The sequence below is a fragment of the Psittacula echo genome (genome assembly GCF_963264785.1).
Source record: "Psittacula echo genome assembly, chromosome: Z".
NCBI lineage: Eukaryota > Metazoa > Chordata > Aves > Psittaciformes > Psittacidae > Psittacula > Psittacula echo.
In genome coordinates, this window is record NC_137742.1 from 12,307,294 (window position 1) to 12,330,073 (window position 22,780).

Here is a 22,780-nt window from a genome sequence, read left to right on the forward strand (position 1 = left end):
AGCACAAGCAAGGTAGCACGGTGTGCTGGGTAGGAGGACCTAGCCATTATACAAACCAAAAGAGCCTCCAGAAACAAGGTGTTTCTGTTCACGGCGACCTCAGCATAAATAGAAAAGCCTTGACATTTAGACAAAGGGAACAGAAAAGACAACAGCAGGGGAGGAAGCTGTGCTCAGCCAGGCATCAATGCCAGCACAGGGGCATCCCCATGTGGCAGGTTTAGGACCTGGAGGACGACTTCCACACATGCAGTGGGATGCTCTGACTCAGAGCTGTCAGACCCGAGTGTATCTACTTCCCTCCTTGGGCTCTGATGCAGTAGTTTGGCGACTCTGGAGCTGGGTGCATGCGCTCTCTGCTCTCTCCTGCTGTCTGGAAAGGTGGTGGATTGCAGTGGGAATAGTCCTGGCTTGCAGGAGGTGAGGGGATGCTGTGACACTGATTTGGTGGCTGGAGGCTTTGCTGTCCTTAGTGGGGCCGCTCACTGTGAGCACGCACGTGGCAGGAGGGTTGCAGGCACAGCGGGCAGTGAGCTCTGGCCCCTGTACCAAGGTCTTTGCCCCAAGCACTTTGCTGTCTGGCACCGGTGCTGCCAGTTTTCACCGGCAGCATGCCACAGGAGCTAATCCTGGTGTACAGTCATGTCTGGTGCCCTGCAGGAAAGCAGTTTGCTGTGTGCTGGTTACTGCCTGCTGTGTGCTGGCAGGGTGGCCCTATGCCTCCTCTGCTGCCCTGGGGGTGAGGAGACTGGGTGCTGTGTCATACCTCTCCTTTAGCCCCAGCAAGGGCTATAGAGATGTAACCTGTTGCGAAGGAGCTAGAAAATAGCTGGCATGCTTGCAATACAGATGACCAGAAGCAGCATCTCCTGCTCCCCTCTTGCTTGTGGAGTGAGCCTGTGGGCAGGCAGATGTCCCTGGTGTGGCTGTGCCATAGCAGCTTGTGCCTGCCATTTAGCAGGAGGGGTTTGTAATTGTTTGGCTTTGCATCCCTCCACGTAAAGCTCAGCAGTGCCTTGCAGAGCTTGTTCTGTGGTACCATCGGGGACTTGCAGCAGTTGTTGCCTAGGCAATAAGCGGGTCAGCAATAAGCAGGTCACAGGTGCTGGGAGGATGCTGAGCATTGCCTGAGCTGCGCCAGGTGGTGTTTATGGCAGTGCTGTGCTGCAGGCTGCAGCTCCAGGCCGTGTTACAGCCTCACCACTGGCTGTAGCGCACAGTAGAGGGGGAGTCAAGGTGTTGCCAGCCACCCCAGGCGATCTGTGGTGCTGGTGCTGGGACCGAGTGGATGAAAGGCCCCCGAGAGCTCATGTTTCCCAGCTGAATATTTTATGAGTGCCGTGCGGGCGGCTGCCGTTGCTCCTGCTATAGTGGCTCCTGCGCTGACCCCCTCCATTCCCCACAGGACATGCTCATGCAGCTGGCAAAGGCGGTGGCCAGCGCCGCGGCCGCGCTGGTGCTCAAAGCCAAGAACGTGGCTCAGAAGACGGAGGACGCGGCGCTGCAGACGCAGGTGATCGCTGCTGCCACCCAGTGTGCCCTCTCCACCTCCCAGCTGGTGGCCTGCACCAAGGTAAGCAGCAAGGCTTTAACCCGTGCCTCGGTGTGGTGGCGTCACCGGGGTGGTGGCAGCTCCATGGTGGGGCTGTGGGTGTGCTAGAACTACACTTCCTACGGTGAGACATTAGGGGTCTGGCACAGCTCAGGTTGTGGTCGTTGTCACTGTGCCTAAGCACTGTATATCCTCAATGGAGGAGCAGAAGCTGGGGACAGGTATTTCTGCACATCTACACAGGGCCCACCACGCTTGCTCTCTCCTCCTCTCCAGGTAGTGGCTCCCACAATCAGCTCACCAGTGTGCCAGGAGCAGCTGATTGAGGCTGGCAAGTTGGTGGCCAAGTCAGCAGAGGGCTGTGTGGAGGCATCCAAAGCAGCCACCAGTGATGACCAGCTCCTGAAGCAGGTTGGGGTGGCAGCCACGGCCGTCACCCAGGCCCTGAATGACCTGCTGCAGCACATCAAGCAGCATGCCTTGGGCGGGCAGCCCATCGGGCGCTATGACCAGGCCACTGACACCATCCTCAACGTCACTGAGAACATATTCAGCTCCATGGGCGATGCTGGTGAGAGCCCTGGTGGCAGCTGGAGTAGAGCGTGGTGGATGGGGAGGTATCAAGGAGCCTGTGGACTCGCTAATGGGGCCACCCTTCCTTCCTGTCCCAGGGGAAATGGTGCGTCAGGCTCGTATTCTGGCCCAGGCCACTTCCGACCTTGTCAATGCCATCAAAGCTGATGCGGAAGGAGAAACAGACCTTGAGAACTCACGCAAGCTGCTGAGTGCAGCCAAGATCCTGGCTGATGCCACTGCCAAGATGGTGGAGGCTGCGAAGGTCAGTGGTGTGGGAGGGGAGGAATGCTGGCTTTGGCCCCCAGCCCCATCTGATTACATCTGCTCAGGGTTGGGAAGGGGACAAACAGCCCCTGGATGGGACGTGGTTCCCAGAGCAAGGTTCTGCGCTGAGCCAGCGACCTTTGCGATGGAATGGGGCTCTTCCTAGAGCTGTGGGTAGTACCAGAGGAGCTGTTACCTCTTGTGCAGCTGTGCTGTCCCAGAGAGGCTTCGGTCATCGGTAAGCAGCCAGGCTGCCTCGGGGGGACTCCCCAGCATCAGGCCAGGGCGCGGGAGGACCCTGTGGTCTCTGTGAGGTGTGATGAGTTTCCTGTTCTCCGCAGGGAGCTGCAGCCCACCCGGACAGCGAGGAGCAGCAGCAGCGCCTGCGCGAGGCCGCAGAGGGGCTCCGCATGGCGACCAACGCCGCAGCCCAGAATGCCATCAAGAAGAAGCTGGTGCACAAGCTGGAGGTAAGACACTGGGCGAAGGACCACAGAGAGCAAGCAGGCAGGGTCAGTGAGACCTGACCAGGAGCCCCCACATCCCTGCGCTTCCCAGAGGGATGAAGTCCTTTTTGTGTACAGCATCCATGCTGCATCCCACAGAGACCTCCCCGCTCCTCCCTTCCCATGTGTGCACCTCGTTGCTTTGGGATGCTGGGTGTTGAGGGTGCTGGGGATGTTCTGGTGGGCCGCAGTGTGTGGTAGGAGGTTCAGGGCAGGGTGACCTGGTTGGTGACCCATGCTAACCCATGTCTCCCTCTGTCAGCACGCAGCCAAGCAAGCCGCTGCCTCTGCCACCCAGACCATCGCTGCAGCACAGCATGCTGCCTCCTCCAACAAGAACCCTGCTGCACAGCAGCAGCTGGTGCAGAGCTGCAAGGTAAGGGCCCATGCCTCATCCCGGCATCTCCCTTCTCCCATCAGCTGTGCTGGGGCTTCCTGCTCAAACACAGTGGGCAGGCAGGACCTTGGGGTCCTCGCGGAGCTCCTCCCGGAGCCGACCTTCTGGTCACTTGTCCTGGATTAGATCCATCTCCTCACAGCCTCTGCACTGATGTTCCTCTTTGGCAGGTGGTGGCAGAGCAGATCCCGATGCTGGTGCAGGGTGTCCGAGGGAGCCAGTCCCAGCCAGACAGCCCCAGTGCTCAGCTGGCTCTCATTGCTGCCAGCCAGAACTTCCTTCAGGTACTTGTGATGCCCAGAGTCTCCTGCACCAGCTCTGGTGTTACAGCTTTTCTACCCTGCCTGGCCCTCCCAGGATGCTGTGAAACCTGCTGCACGTGGGCAGCAAAGAGGTGCTGCGCGTTCATCACCTTCTCACTGCTTTTTCCTTTGCCCTGGCAGCCTGGTGGGAAGATGGTAGCTGCAGCCAAGGCCACCGTCCCTACCATCACAGACCAGGCCTCCGCCATGCAGCTCAGCCAGTGTGCCAAGAACTTGGCCGCAGCTCTGGCTGAGCTCCGCACGGCTGCACAGAAGGTGAGAGGCCGGGTCCTATCCTGCAGGAGGACCCTGGCTGTGTATAATAGGGGGAAACATGGGGACAGCCCAGCAGCAGGTCATGGGTGAGCTCAGGGGTTGCCCCACTCACCTTCCCTTCTCCCCATCGCAGGCTCAGGAGGCGTGTGGACCCCTGGAGATAGATTCTGCTCTGGGTCTGGTACAGAGCCTGGAGAGGGACTTGCAGGAAGCCAAGGCAGCTGCCCGTGATGGCAAGCTCAAGCCTCTGCCAGGGGAGACGGTGAGTGCATGGGGTGGTGCAGAGTGAGTGCTGGAGCAGGGGAGCCACCAGAATGTGCAGCTCAGGACCATGTCCCCTCTTATCTCCCTGCAGATGGAGAAGTGTGCCCAGGACCTGGGGAACAGCACGAAAGCCGTGAGCTCCGCCATCGCTCACCTCCTGGGAGAGGTGGCCCAGGGCAACGAGAACTACACAGGTACCAACATCAGCTCCAGGGCTGGGAGAGGGGAGCGTGCAGTGCCAGCAGCCACTGACCTCTCCATCTCCCCAGGCATCGCTGCCCGAGAGGTGGCCCAGGCCCTGCGCTCGCTCAGCCAGGCTGCCCGAGGTGTGGCAGCCAACACCGCCGACCCACAGGCACAGAACGCCATGCTGGAGTGTGCCAGCGACGTGATGGACAAAGCCAACAACCTCATCGAGGAGGCGCGGAAAGCCGTGGGCAAGCCTGGAGACCCAGAGAGCCAGCAGCGCCTGGCCCAGGTGGGAGAATGGGTACCCCAGATGGGAGAACGGGTACCCTGGTGTGCCCTGCCATCCCCTGGGAAGGGCACAAGGCTGGCCACGGAATGGTGACCCCTCTTTGTTTCTCTGCAGGTGGCCAAAGCAGTGTCGCAGGCCCTGAGCCGCTGTGTTAACTGCTTGCCAGGGCAGCGAGACGTGGACGCTGCCATCCGCATGGTGGGAGAGGCCAGCAAGAGGCTGCTCTCAGATTCGGTGAGCTGAGCCGGGGCGGGAGGGATGAGGGAAGCCTTGTAGACATGCGAGACAATCTGTCTGCCCTGGCTTCCTCTGGAGCATATCCCCAAGCATGTGCCAGCCCTTCATCCTCCATCTCCATCCTCCTCACTGCCTCTCCTGACTGGTCTCCCTGCCTTCAGTTCCCTCCCAGCACCAAGAGCTTCCAGGAGGCGCAGAGCCAGTTGAACCAGGCAGCTGCGGGGCTCAACCAGTCTGCCAACGAGCTGGTGCAGGCGTCGCGTGGCACCCCGCAAGACCTGGCCAAGTCCTCTGGCAAATTTGGGCAGGACTTCAATGAGTTCCTGCAAGCGGGAGTGGAGATGGCCAGCCAGTCCCCGGTAAGAGCGAGTGCCCCCTCGGGTGATGCTGGGTGGTTTGGGATGCCTGAGAGGGTGGCTGACCACAGGCAGAGCGGCTGGGCAGGGTGGTCAGGGTGATTGTGGCCAATGCAGTTGGTGAGATGGAGTCTGGAGCTGTACAAAGCCACAGCAGCAGGGAGAAAGTGGCTTGGGTTGGTTCAGCAAGTGCTGTCGCTGTTGGACGAGTTAGATGAAGGGAACAGGCTCAGCTTGAAAACCACCAAAGCAGACCCAGGGTGTGGAGCTTGGAAACGTGCTGCAGGTAACTCTTCTTGGCTCCTTGCAGAATAAGGAAGACCAGGCGCAGGTGGTGTCAAACCTGAAGAGCATCTCCATGTCCTCCAGCAAGCTACTGCTGGCTGCAAAGGCGCTCTCTGCCGACCCTGCAGCACCCAACCTCAAGAATCAGTTGGCAGCAGCAGCACGGTAGGAGGAACTGCTCTGTGTGAGCTGCTTGCTGTAGCAGAGGAGCAGGGTTGTGTGGTGGTGTTGATCTGTGGGTCTTTCTCCATTGTCCCTCGCAGGGCTGTGACCGACAGCATTAACCAGCTGATCACCATGTGCACCCAGCAGGCGCCAGGCCAGAAGGAGTGTGACAATGCCCTGCGGGAGCTGGAGGTGAGAAACCACATCTTGATGAGGCTGGGATAGCTGGGTGTTGTGATGGTGGAGTGGGGAGAGCTGCGCCTCACTGTGAGGGGCAGGAGGGAGATGCAGGCAGAGGGCATGGACCCTTCCCCTGGATGTGATGCCTGTGTCCCTGCAGACGGTGAAGGAGCTGTTGGAGAACCCCACCCAGACAGTCAATGACATGTCCTACTTCAACTGCCTCGACAGTGTCATGGAGAACTCCAAGGTGAGCCCTAAGCAGGTCTGGGGAAGGATGTGGCGGGTTTGGGTATGATGTAGAGGGCAAAGGAAAAGGTGGTTCCAGCCCTGCTGATGAACCACAGTGAGCTCTGAGCCTGGGAGCACTGCGGGAGCAGGAGGTGGTGTCCACATCGATGTGTTCCTGCAGGTGCTGGGCGAGTCCATGGCTGGCATCTCCCAGAACGCCAAGAACAGCAAACTGCCCGAGTTCGGCGAGTCCATCAGTGCCGCCTCCAAAGCTCTCTGTGGGCTGACAGAGGCAGCTGCTCAGGTGAGACAGGCTCGGTCCCAGCCCTGAGCATTGCCCCTGGCACATAGTTGCCATAGTACCCCTGCTCCTCCAAGCCTGTCCCTGTAGGATGGTCCCACAAGCCTCCTCTGTGGCCCTTACCTGCTCTGAGCCTTCCTGCTGTGTGTGAGCTCTCTCTCATCACCCCTCTCATGCTCCCAGGCTGCCTACCTCGTGGGGGTGTCGGACCCCAACAGCCAGGCTGGCCAGCAGGGCTTGGTAGACCCCACTCAGTTTGCCAGAGCTAACCAAGCCATCCAGATGGCCTGCCAGAACCTGGTGGACCCTGCCTGCACCCAGTCCCAGGTGAGTATGAGGTGGGGCACCATTATGGGCATTTTCTTGCATGAAAGGGAGTGTGAGGCTGGTTGGAAGAGCTGCCTCCCAAGAGTTGGCTAAGATTATGGCCAATGTCTCATCAGCTGTACTGGGAACAAGCTGGCAGCTTTGATGCAATGGACAGTCCAGTTGGGCATGCAGGACCTTGGCAGTCCATCTTGGGTCCCAAGAGGGACCCCTGTGGTCACTGATGCCCCATGTAGGGCAGGCAGGAAGGTGGAGCTGTGGGGATGGGGAGTTGTGGTGGGTCCTGCCTCACCCTGCTCTTCCCTGCAGGTGCTGTCAGCAGCCACCATCGTAGCGAAGCACACCTCAGCCCTGTGCAACACGTGCCGCCTGGCCTCCTCCCGCACCGCCAACCCTGTGGCCAAGCGCCAGTTTGTCCAGTCGGCCAAGGAGGTGGCCAACAGCACGGCCAACCTGGTGAAGACCATCAAGGTGAGGTCTCCCTGCTGGGACACCATGGTGGGGATGGGATTTGGGGCATGGTAGAGGTCGGATAACTGCTCTGGTCTCTCCACACCAGGCCCTGGATGGCGACTTCAACGAGGAGAACCGGGAGCGGTGCCGCGCCGCCACTGCACCTCTCATTGAGGCTGTGGATAACCTGACGGCCTTCGCCTCCAACCCAGAGTTTGCCACTGTTCCAGCCCAGATCAGCCCGGAGGTGGGATCCTGCAGGGGCAGAAAGGATGTGATAGGGGTTGCTGTAGGGTGGGGAGGAGCTGTGCCTCCCCTTGAGCTTGTAATGGAGTCCCAGTGCAGGGCTGGTGCCTTGGTGGGGTGTAATGGGGAGGTGGCAGCTCCATGGTGAGGGTCACAGGTGAGAAAGGAAGTAGCTTCCCATGCACAGTCCCTTGCCTCACCAAGCCGTCATCTCCTTGTGCAGGGGCGCAGAGCCATGGAGCCCATTGTCTCTTCAGCCAAGGCCATGCTGGAGAGCTCTGCTGGCCTCATCCAGACCGCCCGCTCCCTGGCTGTCAACCCCAAGGACCCACCACAGTGGTCGGTGCTGGCTGGCCACTCTCGCACCGTCTCGGACTCCATCAAGAAGCTCATCACCAACATGAGGTGAGGAGAGTCCTGCCCGCTCAACTGCAGCCCTGTCCCCACTGGCTCTGAGTAAGCATCCTTGGGGATGTCTTAGCTCATCATTCCCTTGGCTGCTGCCAGTGAGGTGAGGCAGGGGATGGGATGAAGATGTTGTCTCTTATCCTGCATGGGAGCTGCTCCTTCAGCCCTGACTGATGGGGTGCATGTCAGCATGCCTGGGCTTTATGACTGTCGCTCCAAAGCCTGGCAGAAGAGTCCTGCCCCTCACCAGCACCAGCTGAGGCTGGGGGCAGAGAGATGGTGTAGCTGCTGCCAGTGCTGTGCTAATCCATGTGTCACTCAGGGACAAAGCTCCAGGACAGCGGGAGTGCGATGAAGCCATTGATGCCCTGAACAGATGCATGCGGGAGGTGGACCAGGCCTCCCTTGCTGCCATCAGCCAGCAGCTTGCCCCACGAGAAGATATCTCCCAGGAGGTGGGTCAGGGATGGGCTGGTACAGGGATGCTTTAACATTGGCTGGCATCCTTCCCCCAGGCTCTCATCAGCATGTGGTGACCCCAGCCTCATGCAGTGCCTTCTCTTTGCAACAGGCTTTGCACAACCAGATGATCACAGCTGTGCAGGAGATCAGCAACCTCATCGAGCCTGTGGCCAGTGCAGCACGGGCTGAGGCCTCTCAGCTGGGGCACAAGGTAACACGGGGATGGGAAACTGCTGATGAGGTGCTTGGTGTGTGTGGAGAAGCTCATGGTGGGAGGAGAGGCACAAGATAGCCAGGGCTGGAAGCTGATGATGGTCTTCCCTAGGTGTCCCAGATGGCTCAGTACTTCGAGCCGCTCATCATGGCAGCGATCGGTGCTGCCTCCAAAACGCCCAACCACCAGCAGCAGATGAACCTCCTGGACCAGACCAAAACGCTGGCTGAGTCTGCCTTGCAGATGCTGTACACAGCCAAGGAGGCTGGTGGGAACCCCAAGGTGAGCAGGAGGTCACCTTGTGGAGCACACGTGGAGCACGCTGTGTCGGTGGTGTGCTTCTCTGTGTATGGGTGCTGCATGGTGTGTGTGTCAGACATGGAGGTAAGTGTGTGTGCAGCATCCCTGTTGGGATAGGAGCTGCTGCCCACCTTCCCTCACTGTGATTTGTCCTTGCAGCAAGCTGCCCACACTCAGGAGGCTCTGGAGGAGGCTGTGCAGATGATGAAGGAGGCAGTGGAGGACCTGACCACCACCCTGAATGAGGCAGCCAGCGCTGCAGGGGTTGTGGGGGGCATGGTGGACTCCATCACCCAGGCCATCAACCAGGTGAGGGGATGTCCTAGGTTCAGCAGCAGCAGTCATCTTTCTCCTTCTAAGTAGCTGGTACAGTGCTGTGTTTTTGACTTTCAGCCTGGGAACACCAGCGATGTTTTTAGCTGTTGCTCAGTAATGTTTACTCCAACCAAGGACTTTCTGAGTCTCATGCTCTGCCAGGGAGGAAGGGAAACTGGGAGGGAGCAGAGACAGGACACCTGACCCAAACTAGCCAAAGGGGTATTCCATACCACAGCACGTCATGCACACTATATAAACTGGGGGGCAGTTACCCAGAAGGGCTAGATCACTGCTCGGGTCGGGCTGGGTATCAGTCAGTGGCTGTATTCTGTTCCGTTGTTATTTCCCTTATTATTATTGGTGGCAGCAGTAGTGATTTGTGTTATACCTTAGTTACTGGACTGTTCTGATCTCAACCCGTGGGAGTTGCATTCTTTCGATTCTCCTCCCCATCCCTCCAGGAGCTGGCGGGGGGAAGGGGATGGGCGGGAGTGAGCGAGCGGCTGCGTTGTTCCGAGTTACCAGCCGGGCTTAAACCACAACAGGGGAGCATGGAGGGGACCTGGCAAGGGCTGGTGGTGGGAGAGAGGAGGAGGTAGGATCAACACCTACAAGGTTTTTGGTCTGGAGCTGGAGCCAGAGCCTCCTGCTGGTGTCTTACAGCTGGATGAGGGGCCAGTGGGTGAGCCAGAGGGGACCTTTGTGGACTACCAGACCACGATGGTGAAGACAGCCAAGGCCATCGCAGTGACTGTGCAGGAGATGGTGGGTACAAACAAGCCTGTCACTGCAGAAAGCTCTGCCTTCCTTGCTTGCCTGTCCCAGCACAAGGCTTTTCCAACTCCTGCTCTTCTTTCATCGGCAGGTCACCAAATCCACCACCAACCCGGATGAGCTGGGCACACTGGCCAACCAGCTCACCAACGACTATGGGCAGCTGGCGCAAGAGGCCAAGCCAGCTGCCCTCACTGCTGAGAATGAGGAGGTGAGAGCATAGGGGGCAGTGCTGGAGCGTGATGTGGGGCAGAGTGGGGTCTGCTAGGGCTTGAGAGCAGAGGACTCCTGAACCTCCTGGGGCAGGTAGCATTCACGCCTCCCCTGCAGCATGGTGTGGAAATGTGGAACAAAACCATGTTCCCTTTTACACCTTCCTGAGTGGGAGGACTGTAGACTCATGGAATGGTTTGGGTTGGAAGGGACCCTAAGATCATCCAGCTCCAACCCCCCTATCATGGGCAGGGACATTTTCCACCAGACCAGGTTGCTCCAAGCCGCATCCAGCCTGGCCTTGAACACTGCCAGGGATAGGGCAGCCACAGCCTCTCTGGGCACCGTGTGCCCGTGCCTCAGCACCCTCACAGTAAAGAACTTCTTCCTTATATCCAACCTAAACCTCCTATGTTATAGTTTAAACCTATTACCCCTTGCCCCATCACTGCGGTCCCTGATGAAGAGTCCCTCTCCAGCATCCTTGTAGGCCCCCTTCAAACACTGGAAGGCTGCTCTGAGGTCTCCATGCAGCTTCTCTTCTCCAGGCTGAACAGCCCCAACTTTTCCAGCCTATCAACTGGGAGAGAGGAGCTTGGTGATGGTGGGTGGTGTTTCCGGACAGGTATCGTGGATGTGAGGCTTAGTCTCCTGCTGGCTCTCTCATGCATTCATTCCTCTCCAGATCGGCTCCCACATCAAGCGACGGGTGCAGGAGCTGGGTCACGGCTGCGCCGCCCTGGTCACCAAGGCTGGAGCCCTGCAGTGCAGCCCCAGCGATGCCTACACCAAGAAGGAGCTGATAGAGAGTGCACGCAAGGTTTCCGAGAAGGTTAGTGGTCCAGAGAGAGAGGCAGTGATGTGGCAAGGTGGGAGGGATGCTGGATTGAGGCTTTTGCCTTTGGAGCCACTAAACGAGGTTCTCTCCAAATCAGCCTTTAATTGATGGGCATAGTGTTTACTGCGTCTCCAGCCAAGCTTGTAGCTCCTGCTGGGTGATTGATCTTGGAAAGCATCCTGTCCCATCAGTCAGTGTAAAGAGCACGCTTCTGAATAACAGATGAAAACAAGGCTTAAAAGCTGTATTTGATAAGTGTAGAGCAGCAGTGCTTGTAAGCAAAATCACAAAAGGAAAACAAACACTTGTTATAATGCCTGGCACGTGTCTGCATGTTCAGGACCTCCTGCAGCTCCTTCCTTTCCAAGATCGCTTTCCATCAGGAAACTTGTTCCCTTGTGAGCGCTTGCCCAAATACAGAAATTGAGTTTCGCAGCCAAAGAAGAAATGAGCTGTGATATTCTGGTGCCCATCGTGCAAACCTTGTTCATTTGCAAACTACCGGAGTCCAGTATCCTCTGAACCCCCAAACATGATGGATACAACTGGAAGCTTGTATCCAGACCACGTGATTCCCAATTCCTCTCTTTGGCATGGAGTGGCTTCGTCCTGGGAGATGTTGGAGAAGGTGTGCGCACCAACTCTGCTCCCCAGGTCACCTTCCTTGTACCCCACAGGTATCTCATGTGCTGGCAGCCCTGCAGGCTGGGAACCGTGGGACGCAAGCCTGCATCACAGCAGCCAGCGCTGTCTCTGGCATCATTGCGGACCTGGACACCACCATCATGTTTGCCACAGCAGGAACGCTCAACCGGGAGAATTCAGAGACCTTTGCTGACCACAGGTACCTTGTACAGCTTCTGCTCAGTGTGAGATGGGGGGTCAGGCTCTGTCCTGTGGTCTTCTGTCTTTATGAGCTATGGTCTAGCGCCAAGGACAACTGCAGGTACAGGTCATGCTGACTCTATTTCCCCTCCAGAAGGCAGGGTCCGCAGTCTCTCTATACCATGTGTGCACCTAGAGGGCTGTATCTTCTCTGACTCCCTTCTTCTCCCCAGGGAGGGCATCCTGAAGACAGCCAAGGCGCTGGTGGAGGACACCAAGGTGTTGGTGCAGAATGCCACAGCCAGCCAGGAGAAGCTAGCCCAGGCTGCCCAGTCCTCCGTGTCCACCATCACCCGCCTGGCAGAGGTGGTGAAGCTGGGTGCCGCCAGCCTGGGATCTGAAGACCCAGAGACTCAGGTGAGATGGGGTTTGTAGGGTGAATGGAGGCTGCTTGTAGCTTGCTTGAAAGAGCTGAGGGTTGTGGGTGTTGTGTGGTACCCTGGGGTTGGTCCTGCCTGTTGTAGGGAGGGTTTGCTGGGCTTTGGCTGGTGCTGGCTGAGCTGGGGTCCCACTGCTGGGTCTTACCACCTCCAGCCTGAGCGTGACCATAGCCAAGCCATTGCCCTAATTTTGCTCTCCCCAGGTGGTTCTGATCAATGCTGTGAAGGATGTGGCCAAGGCACTTGGAGACCTGATCGGTGCCACCAAGGCAGCTGCTGGCAAAGCTGGGGATGATCCTGCTGTCTACCAGCTGAAGAACTCTGCCAAGGTCTGAGCTGGACGGGATGGGAAGGAGGGCTGGAGAAAGAGCAGGGGGGGCTTCTCTGCCTGCCTGGGGGTAGGAGGGGAAGAAGTGGCACGTAAACATGGGGCACAGCATGCAGAGGAGGCACTGGTGGGAGAACAAGGTGAGGTGGTGTGAGCAGAGTATGGGGATAGAGCTTTTCTGCACTGAACCGTGAAGGTGCTGGCAGCAGCCCAGAGCTGATGTGAGGCTTCACCTCTTTTCCCTTCCACAGGTGATGGTGACAAATGTCACTTCCTTGCTGAAGACAGTGAAAGCTGTTGAGGATGAGGCCACGAAGGGGACACGGGCACTGGAGGCCACCATAGAGCACATACGCCAGGAGCTGGCGGTGAGTACGGTAGCAGTGCCGTGTCTGCTGCCCCACTCACTGCCTGCGCTGTGCCTCACCACCACCCGTCTCCTCGTAGGTCTTCTCCTCCCCGGTGCCCCCTGCCAAGGTCTCCACCCCGGAGGACTTCATCCGCATGACAAAAGGCATCACGATGGCCACGGCCAAAGCGGTGGCTGCTGGCAACTCCTGTCGGCAGGAGGATGTCATCGCCACGGCCAACCTGAGCCGCCGTGCTATCGCCGATATGCTGCGTGCCTGCAAGGTGGGTCCAGCACGGGTTTGTGGGTGCTGGCGGGGATGGTGCTGGATGTGAACTGAGGATTCCCTGTCTCCGGGTTTCAGGAAGCCGCCTACCACCCAGAGGTGAGCGGGGATGTGCGGCAGCGAGCGCTGCGCTTTGGCAAAGAGTGCGCCGATGGATACCTGGAGCTGCTGGAGCACGTGCTTGTGGTGAGTGTCCCTGTCCCTGCTCCCAGCGTGGGCAGGGGGTGCCCGTGTGTGTTCCCCACATCCCCAGGGTCCTCTGGGCTCTGCATCTCCTCCCACTGAGGTCTTTGTGTGGCCCCTTCTCTGCCTGTGCCGGCACAGCACATGGCTGAGGCCCTGCTGTGGAAGTGGATTTTGGAGAGAGGAACGGGCTCTGAGGAAAGTTATTTGACTAACAACAGATGGAGATTAACTGGTCTTAAGCAGATGGAGGCTGGAAATTTGACAACACGGAAGCAAAACACAGAAGCAGCTTCCAGTAAAAGTGGTGGGAGTGAGACTTGAAAACAGCTTGTTAATCTCACAGCAGAGGGGGAGATGGGCAGCAGATAGCAGAGGTGATGACTGTGAACACCAGCTGCACCCTTGTGATCTGGTCTTTGTCTGCCTGAGTCCTCCCAAGGACTTCAGATGGCTGCTCTAATTAACTGTCCTGCAAGATAAGTGTAGTTTACAAGAAGCAAATCAAGACCACAAAGCGGTAGAAAGGATCCAGTGAGGTCCTTCCAGTGGTCTGCATTCTTGGCAGCATCACAGAGGTACAGTCAGGGGCTCTGGAGGGATGCGCAGACCCAGCCTGTGTATCACAGCAGCTGTGACAGCCCTCGAACCAGGGTGAGGATGAAGACTGAGCAAGAGCCAGCCCCATGGCGAGGTTTCACTGAGCTGATTAGAAGGAATTGGTGATGTTCAAGTTTGCCAGATGGAAGGGGGTGGAGCTCAGACTGTGGTTTCCTGCAGGGGAGGCTCCTTTAGGCAGAGGATAACCAGCACTTGCAGCACAAAGAGGAGGTGTGCAGGAATCAATGGCTAGAAATTGAACCTGGGGCAGGGGGGAAGTCAAAGGGTGGTTTTATCTGAAAGAGGTAACCACTGGGATGCAATTCCAGGGGAAGCAGTGAGTTTTCTCTCCTCTGCATCTAAATCAAATAAATGTCTGTCTGGAAGATGCTTTTAGCCACACTTAGGTCACGAGTGCTGAGAAAGAATTCTCAGGCTGACCTGTTGTTAACAGATAATGGGGCTAATGACTTAGTGTGGAATCAGACTATTCTGCTGTATTTTGGGAGTAATCCTCCACTTGCATGCAGGATCATACATACATATCCTGAATCTCATGCATTGGTGCATCTGATGAGATGTTCACTGGAGGCATCTCAGTGACCTCGTAGCCTCCACGGTGCCTTCAGCTCTAAACATTTAGCAGTTCTAAACATGTTGTCAGAGCAGATAGCAGGCTTAATAATGGGACATTTAGTCTTGGATGCAGTTGTGAGGCATACCAGCCATCTGAGCCGCATGCAGCTCAGTGACTTTGCTGGGATGGCCCCACAAGAGTCCATGATAAAGCCATGACCACCCCAGGCTCTGCAGCACTCTGGTCTGTGAGGGGAGGAACCATTGGGTCCCATTTATCAGAGGGCAGCAGATTCCTGGAAAGCTGCAAGCAGGAAGGATGTAGGGGAATGGGAAGGAGGTGATGGATCCCCCCAGCAGCAGCAAGTTCATTGCTGTATGATGGATCCTCGTTAGAGCCAGTGCTTTGCATGAAGCAGAGCTAGAACAAGCGTGGTTAGGGTTTGAGAGAGAGGGTTATTTGACTTGGGATGGCTCCCAGCAGAGGAGTGGGAAAGCCTGCATATTTCACTGGGGAGGGGAAGGAATCTGAACCTCCACAGGGACTTGGCGTTTGGTAACAATAGGTCTCTCCCTCCAAAAGCAGGGAGATCCAGTGGCTGAAAAATGCAGTGAAGCAATTCAGGGTGGGGAGACATAAGGGGTAAAAGGGGGTGAGGAGGAGCGTGGCTCTGTGTTTGCTCTGGGTGTAGGTGTCTCCTCCAGCCGTGGGAGCATCATCCGGATGCCCTGGCTCACCCAGCCCTGCAGGGCTGTAGTATGAGCTAACGATGGCAGCACCGCTCCCCACCCGGGACCTCTGATCCTTCATTCCCACCTCTCCTCTTGGCTGCCCTTCACCCATCACTGGAGAGCACCCACCTTCCCCTGCCACTCCCCAGTGCCTGTGTGTCCTGGCCAAGGCGCTCACTGCTTTCTTCTCTTCTTTTCCTTCCCTCCCTCCCAGCCGGTGAGTAAGGCGGCATTGGGGTGCCTGCTGGTGTCTAACCTCAGCATGAGCCTTGCTCACGGCGTGTCTGCGTGCCCAGCACAGTGCTGGGGTGGCACTTGGTGTGTGTCCGCAGGGACCCCAGGGTCCGTGTGTGTGTACTCACACCCGCTCTAGCTGACGGGCGCGAGTCAGGCCAGCGGTGAGCTCTGCTTGTGTGTACAGACCCTGTGTGTGTGCACTCGTGTGTGCTGTGGTGTGTGCACGTGTGTTCCCCAACCCCAGCGAAGGACTCTCATGGGTCAGACTGACACCTTGTCCTGCTAGGGCCAACTCTTCTAGGATATGGGTCCCCCTTTTGCCCAGCTTGTCTTGGCTGATAGATCTCCGAAATGGGGACAGCAAGGGGGAAATGCTGCTGCAGCTTGAAATGCTTGGGGAATTGGGGGGAAATCCTGTAGGGATAGCTGCTGAGTGCAGGAAGGCTTGCACGGAGGGTCTTGTGTCTATGAGACGTCCCAGAAGCTATGGATGCAGAACCCTGTGGGGAAGGAAGCTCATCCCATCCTCGGGCAGGAGAAGACCAACCAGGGTCACTTGAGAAAGCACCACAGACAACCCCTGATGTATATACATGTAGGGGGGATATCTGGGTGAGGGGTCCCAGGGGTGTCCCACCCTTCTTCCCTGGGGGTTGCACCCTGAACAGACCTATGAGATCCCCTTTTTCCATGTGCTTACATCTGCCCCATGCCCGCAGATCCTGCAGAAGCCAACTCATGAGCTGAAGCAGCAGCTGGCAGGATACTCCAAGCGCGTGGCCAGCTCCGTCACCGAGCTCATCCAGGCAGCCGAGGCCATGAAAGGTAAGGCCGTGAGGGCTGGGATTAGCGTGGAGGGATCAGCAGCTGCTGGAGGAGGTAAGAGCAGGTCAGAAGTGAGGCCTCGCGCAGGTTTAACCTGCTTCCCTTCCCGGTTTCCCTAGGGACAGAGTGGGTTGACCCTGAGGACCCCACTGTCATCGCTGAGAACGAGCTGCTGGGGGCAGCAGCTGCCATTGAGGCTGCAGCCAAGAAGCTGGAGCAGCTGAAACCAAGAGCCAAGCCCAAGGTAGTGGTGCTGAGCCTTGGCTGACCCCCATGCTCAGCTTCGGGTGCACTGGGGCTCTCCTCCCTGTGCTTCAGCCTGGTGTGAAGGCCCATGCGACAGCCAGTCCTTCTTCGTGTGCTCCTGCTACCTTCCACATCCCTGCACCCCACAGCCTTTAATCCAGCTTCAGATGTGCCCCCTCAGCCCCCTGCAGCCATCAGCCTGCTCTCCCCAGCACACCTGCCTAGGACTCACACCCTGCTTTTGCCCACAGCAAGCAGATGAGAGCCTGAACTTCGAGGAGCAGATCCTTGAGGCTGCCAAATCCATTGCTGCAGCCACAAGTGCCCTGGTGAAGGCAGCCTCAGCAGCCCAGCGAGAATTAGTAGCCCAAGGAAAGGTAAGGCTGGAAGAGGGAAAGGAATAAGATGTAGAGCTGTGGTGGGTCCTCCCTTCACCTGGGGCTGCTTGTTCCCCCATGCAAGGGGTACGCAGGGTGGTGAGCCTCACTCCTCTTCTTCCTTGCAGGTGGGCGCCATCCCTGCCAATGCATTGGATGATGGACAGTGGTCCCAGGGACTCATTTCAGCCGTGAGTATGAAGGTCGTGCTCAGGGGATGGGGGGAACCCTCCTTTAGGGGATTCTCTGCCCATGTGCTTCTCCTTGGGGGAAAAAGCAGCCACGCTTCTTCCTCCCTTTCCCACCATCTGAAACATGGTGCAGAAGCTGGTTATCACCATCCCATGCCCCACAACCGTCTTGGGAACAGTCAGAGCACATCCTCCTGCGGGCAGGCTCCTGCACACCCCCTGAGACCCCCTCTCACCGCAGGCACGTATGGTGGCTGCTGCCACCAACAACCTCTGTGAAGCCGCCAATGCAGCAGTACAGGGCCACGCCAGCGAGGAGAAGCTCATCTCATCCGCCAAGCAAGTGGCTGCCTCCACTGCACAGCTCCTGGTGGCCTGCAAGGTGAAGGCTGACCATGATTCAGAGGCCATGAAGCGGCTCCAGGTGAGTCCCAGGCTGCTTGAGGCGTGGGTACGAGCGTGGTGAGGGCACATGGGTGCCCCCGGGATGCACACTCCCTGCTTGTGTGCCATGGGCTCCTTGGAGCGCAGGGTCTGTGTTGCTTGGACTTAGGGCTGCGTGCCAGGAGTGTGAGTGATGCTCACATCAGGCATTCAGGGATGAGGAGCTGGCACAGGAATGCCTGAAATGCATGCACTGCATCACTGCTATTCAACAAGTTAATGTTTGGGTGGCATGTTTTGTAGCACTCTTACTCTATGGCACACAAGAGGTTAATGCCCATGGGTTGGGGCATTAACACGGTGTCCCACAGCTGATCCCTCGGGCTGGGGAGGGTCAGCGGGGCTACCCCCTATTCGCTGCCCCATTGCTCTGACAGGAGCCAGAGCCTGGCTCAGAGCAGCAGCGCCTGAAATGGTCATGAGCGGGTGGCAAGGCAGCGAGCCATGTAAAGGAATTACTGCCTGCGGCTCCCAGCACGCCTGTCCTCCTGCCAGCCCAGCCTGGGGCAGGGGCTTTTCACCCCCCCAGGCAGCAGTGCTACCCTGGGGCTGTGACTGAGGGTGCTGATCCCCCCTTCCCTCCCGCAGGCTGCTGGCAATGCAGTGAAGAGAGCGTCAGACAATCTGGTGAAGGCAGCACAGAAGGCAGCTGCCTTCCAGGACCATGATGAAACGGTGGTGGTGAAGGAGAAGATGGTCGGGGGAATTGCACAGGTGAGGAGCAGGGGAGCCTCTGGCTGACACCACAACCCCTGTGTCCCGGCCGCAGGAGCGTGTCCTACCACACACCAGTATGGGGCAAGACTCCAGAGAGCCTCACAAACATGCTGCAGGCGAATCCGTCCCAGCCAGCACCAACGAAACACTGTGGCTTCACTCTCATCCTGCCGTATGTGGCAGTGGGCACAGCTAATGGTGGTGCACGCTCCCAGCAGTGTAATGCCCTGGCTTCTTGGTGCAGTGCCTGCACCATCCCGGTGTCCATGACACATACGAAGAGCAGAACATTGGATTAAAGGTGCCGCAGGTCCCTTATGGCCACAGGCTATGGAGTGTGCGGGGCTGAGCCCCAGGAGCTGTGCTGCTCCCTGTATCTCCATAGGACCATGATCACACCACAGGCACTGCAGCCCTCACTCCTGTGGCCACACCAGCCTAAGGAGCTGGGAAAAGCCCAGCTCCAGGGGTCATCATTGCCATGGCAGAGGCCCCATCCATCCCTGTTGGAGGCAGCCATGACCCCAGGGCTCTCTCCCTGCAGATCATCGCTGCGCAGGAGGAGATGCTGCGCAAGGAGCGGGAGCTGGAGGAGGCGCGGAAGAAGCTGGCTATGATCCGTCAGCAGCAGTACAAGTTCCTGCCCTCGGAGCTGCGGGATGAGGAGCAGAACTGAGCCCCTCAGCGCCCCCGCCACTCACCCACCGCACAGACTGCTGCCCGCCCGCCCGCTCCTATTTAAGACGACCCGCCTCAAGAACAGGGCTTAGACCCAGGCTCTGGTCACACACAGAGCGCCGGGGCTAACCCAGCCGCTGCTCCAGGCCGGTGCCGCGCCAGCAGCTCCGCTTCAGCACCCGGCACAGCTTCCTGTGCTCACCGAGGGCATGGCCGTGGTGTTGGGGGGACCCGGCTGGGGTGGAAGCTGGGGCTGCACCGGCTCAGGGCTCACTTGCCAGCCCCGTCAATGTGGGCTGGAGAGCTCTTCACTATAGGGGATTTTTTTGTGTGCCTTTTGTCCTTCCCACTTGTGCCCCTTCCCTCTCTCTCCTCCACGCGGGATGGGGAGAGGCGCGTGGCTTGCCCCCTCCTGTGCGATGGGGCGCAGGGAGCAGCGTGGTCTCTCTTAGCTCTTGCACAGAGCTGCCTTTCACCTCCAATGCCTTATTGCTGGCTAAATATTCCTCCTCCCTCCACAGCTTCCCTGGGAGGCACTGAGCCTCCCCTTGCCCTGAGCATCTTCTTCAGCCTGGGCTCCTCTGGGGAGCAGCAGGACCAGAAGGTGCAGTGCCTCTGCTCAGGATAGGGGGGATGCAGGGGGTTCACCCCTAGAGATGCTCTTTGCCTTCTGCAGCCCCAGCCAGCTCTGCCTCCTCCTCCGCCTTCCCAAGTGCCTGCATTGTTTTCCGAGATCTGCAGTATTTTTGTAACTTCTCCATTTCTCTAGTGTTGAGCCTGCAGCTTTCAACGTTCATTTATTCCCCCCCTCCACACTTCCAGCTCATGCCTTGCCCACTAACACCCAGTTATCCCCAGGGTCCCGCAGCCCAGCATCCCACCCCTCCTCGGCTCCGGGACCTCCATCCCTTCCCCCTTTGCACTCGCTGAGGCTTCTCTCACTATTTTGATACTTTAAGCATCCCGTATTAAAACATTGAAGGAAACCAGCTCCCCCCGAAGCTCCGAGGTGGGGTGGGGGATAGCGATGTCTCCTTGGAAAGACGTGTTCACCAATAAAACCTGGTTTTCCTGCTTTCTTGCTGCCTGAATATCAACGGGGACCCTCCCCCCGCAGGAGGAAGGGAGGGCGGGTGGGCAGCAGAGGCCAGGGAAGGGGGGGGGGGGAATGTAGCATGGGTGCTTATACAGGAATATGGGATGGAAAATATTTGAGGCACGTCCAGCCCCAAGGCACCCGTCAGCCCGGACCCCCGCTGCCAGCCATGTGCTGGCCCTTGCAGGTGCTGCCGGGGGGCCTCAGGGTTGTGTTGCTGGGGGATTTAGGCTTGGGGGGACCAAAGGGGAGGCATCAGGGCTGCTGGCTCCTCTTCGTGCCCCCAGCCCAATGTACCTCTGGGTAAGGTGCAGGTAGGGGGACCATTGGTCACTGGTATCCCAATGGTGGGGAAGCAGCAGCCGCTTGTGCTGTGGGTCCAGGAATGCGGCCGGAGCGCTCCCAGCTGCTGGCACTGAGCTCACCCCCCTGAAATAGCCCCCCCTGGTCCGACCTGTGCGGGCAGCAGCTGCCCCAAGCAAGTCCCCACCTGTTCCCACCCCGTCACTCAGCGGGATTCAGGGGGCCCTGGTGGCAATGGGGATGCTGGGGTGTGCAGCGGCGATATGGGGTGCCTGGTGCATGTCCCCTGTGTTCAGGGACCGGTCCCCAGCACTGTGAGCTGTGGGCAGCATGAGTGGTGAGGGCAGCATCCCGCAGCATCCTTGCTGGCGGCCCCTGTCACATCCTCATGGGCACGGAGGGGCTGTCCCCCCCCAGGACGCTCGCCCCTGGCCAGGCTCCCGGGTGGATTTGCGGCTCTAGCAGGCATCCCAGCCCTCCCAGCTGTCCCCTGACAATCTGCGCCGGGCTGACCCGCCACCAGGCTCTCACCCAGGTACCGGCTGGGCACGGGGCCCTTCGGCGCGGACAGCAAGGACACCAGACCCATGAGTCTGCCTTCTAGGCTGTTCTTCGGGTGACCTCCTGGACAAGTGGGTGCTGAGGGGTGTGCGGGTACATCCCTTCTATTGCTGCCTATACCCAGCCCTGCCCCAGGGTAAGGAACCCAAGGATGGGGACCCCACTCCATGCCCCACTCTAGGATCTGACCACACTCCTGGGGAAAGCCTTGTCTTGCCATCTAAAGGGAACGCCTTGGGTGCAGTGTCTATCCCTATCCCTGGGGTCCCCAAGAAGTTGGAATATGACTTCCCTGCCTGTCTCATGCACCACATGGCAGTGGTCCCATCCTCATCCTGGCACTCAGGGGCACAGGGCTGCAAACACATCCACTGCTATATCCTCTGGGCTGGGGTGCAGGCAAGGGGTGGTGGCACAGATCCCTGGGGAGGGACATGGGGTGCAATTCACCTCGGTCCCCTAAATCTCGCCTGCAAGAGGGAGGGATGATTTGGGCAGGCAGTATTGGGTGAGCACACTTGGAGGCTTGGAGCTGGGATGCCACCTGAGGCACCAGTGCCTTCACAGGGACCTAAATCCCTGGCTAAGTTGGAAGCAGGAAGGGAAGCCACAGCCCAGCTTCTTGGGGACCCCTCGGATAGGAGAGGCACTGCAGCAGGGGTTGTACCCAGGGAGTTCCCTTTGGATGACAGGACAAGGCTTTCCCCATGGAGCAGGGTCCCTGTCCCTGGAGCCTTAGCCTGGAGCAGGGCTAGACATGGGCAGCAGTGGGAAGGGTGTGACCCACAGTCCTCAACACCCCCTTGTCCAGGAGGTCACTGCAGAGCATGGCCTTGAGGGCAGACTCATGGGCCTGGATGGCTCCAATTGTGCTGCTCAGACACCACCATGATGCCTGGAGCGAAGGGGAGCGAGCAATGAGGGGAAACTGCATCCTTTGTGGGGACACTCAAGGGCTTAAACCATGTGTGGCTATAGGGAAGCCTCCTCTTTGCTCGCACCATGCACATCATCATTCCCCCTTGCGCCAAGCCCATGAAGTTGCTCTGGGCTGAAGCATGTTGCAGAAAAACATCCACTCTCGGCCAGGACTGACAGAAGACAGATCCTCCCCCTGCCCGCAGAAGCCGTGTGCTGTGGTAACCAAGTGTCCTTGTCCAAATATGTGCCTAATTCGTCAGTATTAATAGCAGCTCTCCAGAGTCCATCAGTGGCTCTGCGGCTGCTTTCCCTCGGTCCTTGCCTGCACCCGTTCCTCCTACACCCCCCACAAGCCAGTGCTGCAGGCTCATAGAAAGCCACTTCCTCCAGCTCCCAAATCCTTTCTGCTCCTCTCTGCTTGGAGCACCGCTGCTGATAGCTTGTGCCAGGCAAGGGCTGGATGCAGCTCTGACAGGCTGGGGCCGCCCGCACACCCCTCCTGTCCCTGTCCCTGTCCCTTTCCCCATCCCATCCCAGCCTCCCCACGTGCTGCACGGCTCCTTCCAGTCCCCCCCCCGTCCCGGAGCCCACCCTGCAGCTGGGAATGTGCCAGAAGCATTTACGAGCATTATTAAAGCCGGGGTTATTTTTGGAGGAGCCAGGATCTGAGAGGTTTGCATTTTTCTGCCTGTGGAATACAGTTTATTTAGAGCAGGAAGATGCAGAGGGGCCCCTGCGTCACCATGAAATGCCATCCTATGGAGTGCACACTTGCCAGGTACCTCCCATGGGTGCTGTGGATGGTGGCACCAGGGTGCAAGGAAGCAGGGAGGTGGGTGCCAGGGAGCCTGCGTGATGCAAGAGCTGAATAGGAAGTCAGGGGCTCCACTCACTTCTCTCCCAGTGGATTTCCCCCATGTGGGCAGTGCCAGCCCATGGTGT

The 22,780-nt window shown here is 58.4% G+C and overlaps 1 protein-coding gene across 2 annotated transcripts in view; it reads left to right on the plus strand.

Moving 5' to 3' along the window:
- The window catches only part of TLN1 (talin 1), a 34,742-nt gene extending 14,725 nt beyond the window's left edge, over nucleotides 1-20,017 (plus strand). For both annotated transcript variants that reach the window (XM_080636501.1, XM_080636502.1), the window contains exons 18-57: nucleotides 1,406-1,573; nucleotides 1,829-2,123; nucleotides 2,224-2,390; nucleotides 2,734-2,862; nucleotides 3,161-3,274; nucleotides 3,466-3,579; nucleotides 3,739-3,873; nucleotides 4,007-4,135; nucleotides 4,229-4,331; nucleotides 4,407-4,615; nucleotides 4,730-4,849; nucleotides 5,014-5,211; nucleotides 5,519-5,658; nucleotides 5,757-5,850; nucleotides 5,999-6,088; nucleotides 6,251-6,373; nucleotides 6,554-6,697; nucleotides 7,007-7,168; nucleotides 7,257-7,397; nucleotides 7,620-7,801; nucleotides 8,127-8,259; nucleotides 8,376-8,477; nucleotides 8,592-8,762; nucleotides 8,940-9,089; nucleotides 9,762-9,863; nucleotides 9,964-10,083; nucleotides 10,771-10,917; nucleotides 11,601-11,767; nucleotides 11,982-12,165; nucleotides 12,392-12,517; nucleotides 12,768-12,884; nucleotides 12,964-13,149; nucleotides 13,230-13,337; nucleotides 16,199-16,304; nucleotides 16,424-16,548; nucleotides 16,802-16,927; nucleotides 17,056-17,118; nucleotides 17,360-17,542; nucleotides 18,151-18,276; nucleotides 18,824-20,017. In XM_080636501.1, coding sequence (XP_080492627.1) covers nucleotides 1,406-1,573; nucleotides 1,829-2,123; nucleotides 2,224-2,390; nucleotides 2,734-2,862; nucleotides 3,161-3,274; nucleotides 3,466-3,579; nucleotides 3,739-3,873; nucleotides 4,007-4,135; nucleotides 4,229-4,331; nucleotides 4,407-4,615; nucleotides 4,730-4,849; nucleotides 5,014-5,211; nucleotides 5,519-5,658; nucleotides 5,757-5,850; nucleotides 5,999-6,088; nucleotides 6,251-6,373; nucleotides 6,554-6,697; nucleotides 7,007-7,168; nucleotides 7,257-7,397; nucleotides 7,620-7,801; nucleotides 8,127-8,259; nucleotides 8,376-8,477; nucleotides 8,592-8,762; nucleotides 8,940-9,089; nucleotides 9,762-9,863; nucleotides 9,964-10,083; nucleotides 10,771-10,917; nucleotides 11,601-11,767; nucleotides 11,982-12,165; nucleotides 12,392-12,517; nucleotides 12,768-12,884; nucleotides 12,964-13,149; nucleotides 13,230-13,337; nucleotides 16,199-16,304; nucleotides 16,424-16,548; nucleotides 16,802-16,927; nucleotides 17,056-17,118; nucleotides 17,360-17,542; nucleotides 18,151-18,276; nucleotides 18,824-18,955 — 5,631 coding nt within the window. In that variant the 3' untranslated portion in view covers nucleotides 18,956-20,017. The remainder of the gene's footprint in view (nucleotides 1-1,405; nucleotides 1,574-1,828; nucleotides 2,124-2,223; nucleotides 2,391-2,733; nucleotides 2,863-3,160; nucleotides 3,275-3,465; nucleotides 3,580-3,738; nucleotides 3,874-4,006; nucleotides 4,136-4,228; nucleotides 4,332-4,406; nucleotides 4,616-4,729; nucleotides 4,850-5,013; nucleotides 5,212-5,518; nucleotides 5,659-5,756; nucleotides 5,851-5,998; nucleotides 6,089-6,250; nucleotides 6,374-6,553; nucleotides 6,698-7,006; nucleotides 7,169-7,256; nucleotides 7,398-7,619; nucleotides 7,802-8,126; nucleotides 8,260-8,375; nucleotides 8,478-8,591; nucleotides 8,763-8,939; nucleotides 9,090-9,761; nucleotides 9,864-9,963; nucleotides 10,084-10,770; nucleotides 10,918-11,600; nucleotides 11,768-11,981; nucleotides 12,166-12,391; nucleotides 12,518-12,767; nucleotides 12,885-12,963; nucleotides 13,150-13,229; nucleotides 13,338-16,198; nucleotides 16,305-16,423; nucleotides 16,549-16,801; nucleotides 16,928-17,055; nucleotides 17,119-17,359; nucleotides 17,543-18,150; nucleotides 18,277-18,823) is intronic.
- The last annotated feature ends 2,763 nt before the right edge of the window (nucleotides 20,018-22,780 follow it).